At 29.0% G+C, this 10907-nt stretch overlaps 2 protein-coding genes across 7 annotated transcripts in view; one reads left to right on the top strand and one right to left on the bottom strand.

Annotated features, from left to right (window-relative positions):
- Nucleotides 1-1380: 1380 nt before the first annotated feature.
- On the bottom strand, nucleotides 1381-4825 carry LOC108753396 (uncharacterized protein CG1785). Its single transcript, XM_018494939.1, has 4 exons — nucleotides 4783-4825; nucleotides 4127-4157; nucleotides 2171-2930; nucleotides 1381-1908 (listed from the first exon to the last, which is right to left on the bottom strand). Exons 1-4 carry the CDS (start codon nucleotides 4823-4825, stop codon nucleotides 1381-1383), a joined length of 1362 nt encoding a protein of 453 aa, XP_018350441.1.
- A 58-nt stretch (nucleotides 4826-4883) lies between these two features.
- LOC108753524 (LIM and senescent cell antigen-like-containing domain protein 1) overlaps nucleotides 4884-10907 on the top strand; it is a 7812-nt gene continuing 1788 nt past the window's right edge. The window contains exons 1-6 of one of the 6 annotated variants that reach the window (XM_018495160.1): nucleotides 4884-4987; nucleotides 6092-6170; nucleotides 8026-8139; nucleotides 9384-9496; nucleotides 9616-9808; nucleotides 10528-10669. In XM_018495160.1, coding sequence (XP_018350662.1) covers nucleotides 6163-6170; nucleotides 8026-8139; nucleotides 9384-9496; nucleotides 9616-9808; nucleotides 10528-10669 — 570 coding nt within the window. In that variant the 5' untranslated portion in view covers nucleotides 4884-4987; nucleotides 6092-6162. Of the gene's footprint in view, nucleotides 5017-5133; nucleotides 5520-5687; nucleotides 5828-6091; nucleotides 6171-8025; nucleotides 8140-9383; nucleotides 9497-9615; nucleotides 9809-10527; nucleotides 10670-10907 lie in introns of those variants that run through there. The other 5 variants (XM_018495164.1, XM_018495161.1, XM_018495163.1 and 2 more) reach the window with 5 other exon arrangements.

Genomic DNA, 10907 nt, shown 5'->3' with positions numbered 1-10907 from the left:
ATATACACATACATATATATATATATATATATATATAAAACCACAATATTTCTTAAGTGATCCCTAAGTGAATCAAATTGTTCTGAAATATTGTAGTTCTTACAAAGAATCAATAAATGGTTGCGTTTAGGAGCATTTAGCTGTATAACGCTGTATAAATTACTTTTTTTTCTAATACTGAAACAAAACTAATAATTTTTTAAATATTTTTTTAGCGGAATACAAATACGAAATACGTTTTTCCAAATTGCACCACGTCATAATTTTAAGAAAATTGCAATTCAATTTGCAAAAAGGGCTATTTTTATGTATTTTGTCGTATTATAACGACAATGTATAACATATTGGAGAATTTTATTTAATTTTATTTTATCGAAATTGACTATTATTAAGATTTCTGCCCTCAAAAGAATATTTTAATGTCGATTATAGTTAATGTTCATATTGACATTCAGTTAAATATGGGGTCCATTTGCAGAAAAATTGTAAATCAAGTTGATCTACGCGCGCATGCGCGCAATATTAAAATTTATAAATTAAAAATCGTAAAAGACATTTTTGTAATAATCTCACATTCTTCAAACCTTGATCATCGGCCATTCACTATTTTAAATTTGTTAATATTTACATCAAGCATTTGATTCGTATATTAACTATATAGTTACTTTCTATTAATCAAAATGATTAATTTAAATATACATATCATGTATATGTTTACACGTATCGCCAAAATTAAGATAATTTAATAGAAAATTACTAATTGGTACCTGTATCAAGTGCACAATAAAAACTAGGCTAATTTTTTAGTAAATCGTCAATTTATATTAGATTGAGTAAAAAAAGTCATCGCGTATTTTTTAGCTCAAAGTTGTATATACAATATCTTCGTCAATAATGAATGAAATTCAAATTAAAAAAAAAAGGGTTTTAAAGCTTGAAATCTCTACTTTTAAAAGCTTATCACATTTTTTAAGTTTATATGAGTTTGATAATTTTTACATACCAAAAACTATGAGCTGAAAAAGACGAAAAATTTTCTTCTCACTTTGTGGATTTGTAACGTATCAAAAACGAATTTGAGAAAATTTTCGATTACCTATCGTGAAAGCTTGATACTTGCCCTACAAAATCGTTTTTTTTTAATATTCCTACGACTTTTGATTACTGAGTTATCGCGGATTAAATAAAATAATTATTTTGACTTTAATTGCTCATAACTCCATTAAAAATTGTCGTATCGTATAATTTAAAAAAGAGATTTTTAAAGCTGAAACTTTACTCTATTAAGATATATTTATATTGTTGGTAAGAAAGTAATTGCGGTTTTTACTGATAGATGTCTTTTAAAAAAACGCGATGACTTTTTACTTAACCTAATACTTACAATTTTATAACGGCTGGTGCAATAATGTTTCTCTGTTGAAGTGATTTGTACCGTTCTTTTAATAAATTGTTAGAAGGTTTTAAATTTCTCAAATTGCCAGTCAATTCTTCTGCAAGCTGGAAATCAGGATCAATGGGTTCAAACTTTGTCTTACTCAGAGTTTTTGGCATAAGAGATTCCCTCTCGTGTTTCTTCATTCGCTTTTGTCGCAAGATTTCTTGCTTTCTCTCCTTGGCTTCTATCTGTTTTTGCAGAGTCTTTAATTTATAGATATCAGAAATTTTTTTTTTCTCGATTTTCATCAATGCACGTTTATTAATTGCTTGTTTTTGTTCTCGTTGTTTTCTTTTTTGAACACGTGTCTTTTTAATATTTTTTTTAGACTTATCATTTGCTATTATGGTAGATGAATTTTCTTCTTCATGATCCTCCTCAACGGACTTAAAACTTAATGCGGTTTGATTCTCTGGCAAACCTTCTAACATTTCTTTCATTATATTTTCATCTCTTTTCTGCAATGAAATCTGAACAAGCAAATAATTTGACATTACAAATCACATTCAAAAAATATAAAATATGAATTGAAGGAATATCTAAATTAAAAATATTAGCAAGGGTAATATTTTATATTAATAATGTAAAAATATTATTTATTGAAAATAAAGTTAAACATGAAATTATATCAATATTGAATGTAAATAAAAAAAGAAATAAATTTTATATTATAATAAAAATACAAATAAAGATTTATATAAAAAATAATGATAATATGATAATATAATTTACTTTGTCAAACATTTGCGTTGTGACCCTGTTCAAATGTTCATCTTGCTTCATAAGCTCCAATTCTTTCTGCCCAATATTGTGCAATAATTTCTGGTGATCATTATATGACGGATTATAAGATGTACCTGGATGTGGAATCTCTACTGCAGGTAAAACAGATGACTTTTTACACAATAAGGGTAATTTTCTTTTTTTAATTCCTAAATGCTTCAGCGTATGCCTAATGCTGTTTGGAGACATCCATTCAGTGATTGTTTCTGGAATTAAGACATTTGTGCTATTCCATACATCTCCTTCAATCTCTTTGCTGTCAGGATTTGTTGAAGCAACCTTTGCCAGTATTCTATTCTTCAGTGCTTCCTTCTCTTTTAATTTAAGAATATCCTTTATTTTCCTTTCTACTTCGTGTTGACGTAATGTAGAATTCATACGTTCTTCTTTAGTTCTTATTTGGTTTCTTTTAGAAATTGGATCGGGGACACATGTATGCGACTTCAAAGAAGCAAAACATTTTGGTTCTTTATTTTTCAATGCTAATCTGGCAGCACGTTTGGAAATTACATTTTCAGTCACATCAGCAGTTTTGTCAATGGTAAATAATTGAGTATCTATACGCTCAGAAAAAGGAGTACCCAATCGTTCCTCTAATCTATTGTTATCAAGAAATGTATCTACATCTTTGATATCAATATATTTCCTCCATGATCTTTTTGTCTTCTTAGAAGCTTTACGCTTTTTAGTTTTCATATCGAGCACCTCCCTGAAAATAAATTTTATATATTTATAATATAAAAAATATGCAAATATATAACATTCTAATGTTAAATTCTAATTTTGTCAATTTTTAATTTTAATATATAATGCCTAGAGTTAAAACACATGTACAATATTAATATTTTTGATTTCTTTAGTTCTTCAAGCGTACCAAATTTTTGATTTCGTATTTTTTCTCAATTTTATAGGTTTACTCTATGCTTAAACTCATCAGTAATCGAAATATGTTTTGTTTTTTTATTTCAGACGAATAGAAAAAGCTGGGCGATGGCAGCCGTTTTACATCTTTCACAAAAACGGCCTTCGTGGAGGGACTGTACCGCCGCCATTTTGTATAAAAAAAAAATTTTTTTAATTACCTGACATGTCATTAAATTATGCCCAAAGTGCAAAATGATTTAATTATTTTGTCACCCTCAAAATAATTCACGAAAAATGACTGATTTTCGAGCATTTACATATATTTCTCCCCTTAAATTTTACTGAACATCTTATATATGTATTCTCTGTTTTAAAACATCAATTCTTTGCTTTAAAAACAAATTTTCCACTGTAAAAGTAAAAATTATACAAAAAATTTGTTTTTAAAGCAGAGAATAATTGTTGAGTTTAGCCTCCTCAACTTCAATGTTGATAAAATTAGGCTCATTCGTTTTTGCACAAATGAATAAATCTGGCGAAAAGAGTCTCGTTCTGCCCTGCAAACCGAGATATTAATTGTTATTAAAGTTGACTATTCAGATTAGGAAATCTTTTACAATCGTGCAACGATGCAACAGTGTAACGTGAGCCATATATACACACTTTTTATCAATTTTTGATGCTCACATTGCACTGTTGCATGAAATCCCCAAATATTTTTGCACTTAAAATGAGGTACATACATATTTTGTCTTAAAAAAAGAGAAAGCGAAGATGTCGAGTACTAAAAGTGCAAGCAACGCGAGCAGACTTTCTAACCTGAATAATCGTCAACTTTAACTCAAGTCTAATTAAATATCTCGCCTCGCAGAGCAGTCTCGCACTTTTTTCTTTGCTAGATTCTTTCATTTTGTGCAAAAACGCGTCGAATAAGCTTAATTTCATAAAGATCGGAGATGAGGAAGTTTATCTAAACAATTATCAAAACTTTTTGCAATACCATGTGAATGAGGAAATATTTTACTACTAATCTAACCTCACCTTATCGTCACTAAAAAAATATAACAGCAATTTTGCAATTTTTATTATTTTTTAACATCGAGTTTCCTAATGTATGTAACACGGCTAATCTTTTATATGTGTAACGAATAAAATCTTTTTCTTAACCCCCTATTTGATTTTCCGACACAACTAACTGTGAACAATGAACAGTGCGAACTGAACAGAGAGGACATGAGATGGTCCAAAACTCAAAACCTATAATCCAAAATGCTACCGCCCTCTAAACAAGTGGATGTTAACTACACAACAATATCCACCTTTTTGCAGTGCTTCTCATGGAAATAAATCGCTGAAATCGTTGAAATCTTTATTAATTTAATAGATTTTAATTATTTTAGCGATTTCAACTATCTATTTCCATTAGCACTGCAAAAAGGTGGATATATTGTATATAGTTAACATCCACTTCTCCAGAGGACGGTAGTGCGCGGCAACATTTTGCGATTACAGATTTTAGTGAGGCACTATAAAACAGTCAATCTGAAGCTTGCATTTTGAAATCAACGCTTTATATTGGCTGTCGCAACAAACTTGCGATCAGCTTGCAACTAATGTAGAACTGGCTTAATAGAGGAGAAAAGAAGCAAGCGGCATGGTTTGCGCGATTCTTATAATTATCTAAGCTCGGATGTTGCCCGTATGATGAAGATCCAGGCTAATATTTCCTCCATTGTGCATAGGGCCTAAAGGGAGTGGTGATGACTAATTACTGTAGGTTAGGTTAGGTTAGGTTAGACAACTTTTAACCCATATTCGTTTTCATAAAAGGTCATATCACGTTTGCTGAGATCGGATTGGCTGTTTACTTAAAAAATCTGATAAGACTAATACGGAATATAGGTAATTGACAGGATATATCTATGTGATAGGTAGTGTTTTAGCCTCATTGTACTTATATTCGTAATTAATTAAATATTTGCGTTATCAGGTAATATTTCGTGGTTGATTAATAGTTGGTTGATTGTATATATATAATAGTTGACAAAAATTATAGCCGAGTAGTCAAATAATAATATTATTTACAATGTACATTAAACAACAATGTACATTAGAAATTGATAAATAGCAGAGTGAGAGAATGGTTAAGGCCCAGTTTTTCAGTCTTTGGTTAACTTGTATGTTAACCAAATAAATTTAATCTGATGGTCATGTAAAGGTAATTATGAATGAAGGAGACGGGCTTACTCTCATCCTCATCGATTTCGATGAAATTAGGCTCATCGACGCATTTTTTGTATCAAATTTTTGTACGAATCTAACAAAAAGAAGTGCTGCTCTCTGCCCCATGGACCAAGGTATTAATCATTAAAGTTGACGACCATTAAGTTTGGAAAATATGTCACATCGATACCATAGAAGGACATGAGAATATGTAAGTAAAGCTAAATTAAATATTTTCTGCGTCAAAACAAGTTCTCATCAATTGTAAAAATAAAAATTATATAGAAAATAATTTGTGTTTTTAAAGCAGATTTGTATTTTTAAAATAGAGAATTTGTGTTTTTAAAACAAAGAATTTGTGTAATCCTTTATATCGTCGATATGACAGTTTTCCTAACGTAACCTGAATCTGAACTTTGCGTAATATCTCGGTTTACGGGGCAAAGCGACACTTTTTTCTACCAAATTCATTCAGTTTGTGCGAAAACGCGTCGAACGAGCCTAATTTCATCAAAGTCGGTGAATAAACCTCTCTTCTTCATAATTACATGTAAAATAAGTACATGTTTGAAATTTAACGTAAAAAATACTAAATAATTTAACGTGAAAAATAAAATTGTATACTGCAGTTTTATGCACCAATAAAAAAAAACAAACCCATTATTGAATCAGTATATATTAAATTTGCAGTATTTCCATGAATCTACATATATTATTTGTTTTAACGCGTTTTTAATAGTATTCCAATAATAGAGATTATTGTGTAAAGCAAATTGATTGTAGGCGAGTAGAAAAACAAGATAGCTAGAAGTGTTTATCAACGTTAAAACGTAATCGCCTTCTTCCATTAAAATATGCCAGGGTAAGCATCTTCTCTTTGAAAAATGTTAATTTTTTGCATAAGTATATAGGACGCAACTGTATGTAACAAAAACTATCTCCTATTTTCTTGATAACAAACGAAATGTGTGTAAATACCCAGATAGCAAATCGTGTCTCGACAACATTGCATAAATCTGTGATTGCTTATGATGCTAGCAACTTACATAATAGGTATAGATAATATTAATTGTCTTCAACGATCTATATATTTCGAATATACAGATATTGTAGGCAACAATGTGTATATGTATTGCCAGTTTAATAGTCCAAGATAATTGCATCAATGTTCAATTAATGTCGGCAATATAACAGTATTGTGTGGTGCTGTATATTATTATGGCAATATGACGGTACAATATAACGATACAATATGACGGTGCAATATAATAGTACACATTTTAATGATGACGATTTTTAAGTTTTTAACAAATTGCTGACAAGTTGCTATTCAAAGTTGTTACATTGGCAAGGCATTAAGTTACAAATAAGGGCTTACATCAGTTACTGCAATTTCGGTAGCAATGCGTACTTAGCAAGCAACATGCCAGCAACAAGACACGTTGCTACCTGGATAATTGTCTATGCTATCCAAATAAATTTATAAAATTAACATATTCACAACACGCTTCGGTAGACTACCCAAGCTCAATTTTAATCAAGTTTTACAGATATGTAATACTAGGCCTGTTCTTTTTCCATACCAAGTTCTGAACTGGTGTACACTGATGCAGTAAGTTAGAGTGGGATAGGTATAGTTTCTCTCTCTCTCTCTCTCTCTCTCTCTAACATATTGCACTAGTTCAGAACTAGTTCAGAATTCTTCGAAAAAGAACAAGACTAACTAAAATGTCATCAAATTCATAAATGCAGAATTGTGGAAATGCTTAGTTTTCAAAATATTCAAACGGTTGAAATTTTCAAGGGTTTTGTTACCGTTCGAGGATTGTTATTTCTATATTTCCTTATATATTTTTCTTCGTAAAGATTGAAAATAGTCATTATAACAATGTTAGATTTAAGGAAAAATATCGTTCATTGAAATTAAGTGAATAAAATCCTTATTCGCATATCATTATAAAATCACTCTCAGTTATGCTTTAATAATTCATTTATGAAATTAATTCCATATTAAATCAAATGTGAATAATGTTTGAGATGTGTGACAAATGTTATAATGAAAAATATAATTACATAAGAAAACATAGATATAAAACGATATTCGAGCGATAGCGAAACATTCGAACATTTCTACCTTCCTTTTATTTAATCGACATAATTAACATTTTCTAAGATTTTACATGAAAAATTAATTATAATTAAATACTATTCTGTTGACTACATTTTATGTGAAATTGTACGTACAATGTTGACATAACATCATTATAAAAAAAAAATGCAATATTTAATTTTTTAAATATTTTATATTATTAATATTTAAATTTTATATTATCAATTTTTTAATATTTGTATTGGTTAATACATATGTCGAAAAATTACTTTTTAATTTCATAAAATTGTCATCTTAAGGTTTTTGCTTTACGAGTTCATTTTTAGTACATAGAGTCATTATTGCAGGAATGCGAACAATTTAAACGTGTTGTCGATTAAATTCAAGTTTTGCGTAATTGATCTTCCAATATAGTAATATTTAGAAGTTGGAAAAACATTTAGTTAGTACTACATCTATAAAATTTCATGGAAATCAGACTTGGGTAGTATACAGAATTCTTACCCATGCTTTCATTATATTATGATTAATTAACTATAAATTTAAAATTAAAACATTTATTAAACCGTTATGTTAAAATATCTATTAAAATATTTATGTGTTACAGGGTTACAGAGATGTCGTTGGATCATATGTTTTGTTCCCGGTGTAGAGAAGGTTTTGTTGCGCATGAGAAAATTGTTAATTCAAATGGTGAATTGTGGCATCCGCAGTGTTTTGTGTAAGTATATATGGGATAACAATTGGCTTGGATAACCAAATCTGTCAAATATAGATTTTGAAAGTGTCTACTAGAAACGTTAATAGAATGTCAACAAAAATCTAATAGAATCTGGTAAAAGAATGTAATGGCAGATTGATTACAGAAAGCTGAGCAGAATCTGCTGTTTCATAATCATTTTAAATGATGTATTTGTATTCCATTTAAATGTTTATGAACGACAGATTCTATTTAATTCCTACTTATACTTTACTTTGGCTGCTTTCTTTTTAAGAGATGTCATAGTCGATACAAACGTTTTTTTTTTTGCTTTTTGTTGAATGTCAAGAAAGATGATACGATGTCTGTGTCAATTGTATTTTCTAAAAGGAAAGCAGCTAGCAAAAAATATACTGTACTGTATATACGTATAGATGGTACTGGATCTTTGCAATAACTAGATACTAGCTCTAAGCAAATCTGCTGTAAATTTATTATCATACTGTTGGGCAGTTTGCTTACAGGCAGAAAGAAACTGAAAATAAATAGCTATTACGTGTATTTTGTATCTATGAATAAATAGGCGAAAACGAATTAAATACTATACTGCAGAAAAAAATTCATTATTTTTCTTAGTACGTAGTATGAAAAGAATATACATAAACTTGTACAGATATATGGCAGAAAAATCAACAATTTGTTTAATTTCATATATATGTTTTCGGAATAATGATTATTTCAATTTACACAATCGAGATATTTTTAGAAAGTATTAAATACAATTTTTAACACTCTCTCTCTCTAATAACTATAACTTTATTTTCAAAGAATTTAAAATGATTTTTTTAATGGAAATAACTGCCTGTAATGAGATTTGAAAATGCAATCAATGAATGCAATTAATCGTGCCACATTTTTTACTTTTTCTAATATTCGACTTTTTCTATAAATTAAATTTCTATTATTGTCCCTATAGTCTGTGTTAATATATATAAATGACATTTCTTTTACGGAATAGCATTTATTATAATTTATTTCATTTTGTACATATCTACTATACTTTCTATTCGATTCAATTTTCATAAATTATAAAAATATGTAACATTTGTGGAGAAGCCACAATTTTTACAAATAATTTTTGCATGCTCCAATGTGCATTAATTTCTTCGCTACTTTTTGTAAAATAAAAATAGCTATAAAAATGTACTATCTTATGGATTTTTATTAGTTAATATTATTTTTATGAGTTAATATTATTTTGATAGGTGCGCGCAATGTTTCCGGCCATTTCCAGATGGAATCTTCTATGAATTTGAAGGATACAAATATTGCGAGCATGACTTTCATGTTCTGTTTGCACCATGTTGTGGCAAGTGTGGTAAGTTAGATTTAAATTTTGTTAATTGCTTCGATATTATTATTAATTCTGAGAGTATAGTTAAATATAAGATAACATTTTAAAATGTATTTAATCAAGTTTTCTCATATTTACGATAGGTGAGTTTGTTATTGGCCGCGTGATTAAAGCGATGAATTCAAATTGGCATCCACAATGTTTCCGCTGCGAAGAATGTAATGGTGAACTGGCGGATGCGGGCTTCATCAAGTGTCAAGGCAGAGCCTTATGCCATACGTGCAACGCTAATGTGAAAGCTGGGGTACTTGGAAAACATATATGTCATCAATGCCAGTATGTTCTCATTATTGTATAAAAGATGTAGCTTTCATATCATAAATGATAGGCAGTTTTTGCAATCCAAATATAGTTATCAAATTTAGTTATCAAAATGCTTAAAATGATGCTCAAGCGATCTTTTTTTAATTTTCACTTATAGCTTCTTGAGATAGATTTTTGAACAATTTTAAAAGTCTAAAATATCTAGTCTAGAGAATGGAAAAACCAGACTTTTATAAATCTAGACTACTGACTCAATGTGATAGAAAGAGATTACCCTGATTTCGAGGTGTCCTTGTATAAATTTATGTGAAAACACTGCGTTCAGTCATAACAGAAATTATCATAAATGTCAAATGTCATTTCATGGTAACTTTGTAATCGTAAATTTTATTGTATTCTGAAAAATAATATAAAAAACGGTAGTTTACAATAAATTGCAAAAGTCGATATAAAGTAGGAAGTAATGTTCATTTTTTTTCATAAGTATTACGTTATTTATTATAAAGATAATAGATATATACTTCTCAATATTTACTTGAGCAGTGATTATATATATTGAGTGTGATTTATACATATACATATGAGAATGAGTGAACACAAATATGGCACTGCCCAGCGGTGTCTTCGAACATGGAGGCAAAGTCAGCAATCTATAGAAAAACCTATAATTCACGCAATGGAATACTTGTTTGAAAATTGTAGTCGTTATGATTTTCTTTTGTAATTTCTAGCGGAGTAATCGATGACAAGCCTTTACGGTTCCGTGGTGAACTTTATCATCCTTATCATTTTAATTGCACAACTTGTGGTATAGAACTCAATTCCGAAGCCAGAGAAGTCCGTTCTCGACCTGGCTATGCTGCCAATGAAATGGTAAAGATTATGTTAATATTTTACAGGATATAGATAATTGTTTACGTCTCAGATTTTATAAGAAATTAGCTAGTATATCTAAAAAAGAATAAATACATTTATCGTATATGAACAGAATTTAATGTTTTAAATATATTTTTTTTAATGGTAAAAAGATATATTTTAAAAATCTACACACACAAAATAACATATTTGTTTCCTATGTTTAAATTCGTAGCTCTATATATATATATATATA

This window comes from Trachymyrmex septentrionalis, unplaced genomic scaffold (genome assembly GCF_001594115.1).
Source record: "Trachymyrmex septentrionalis isolate Tsep2-gDNA-1 unplaced genomic scaffold, Tsep1.0 scaffold7, whole genome shotgun sequence".
NCBI classification, from domain to species: Eukaryota; Metazoa; Arthropoda; class Insecta; order Hymenoptera; family Formicidae; genus Trachymyrmex; species Trachymyrmex septentrionalis.
This window is presented reverse-complemented; position numbering and strand designations above follow the sequence as displayed.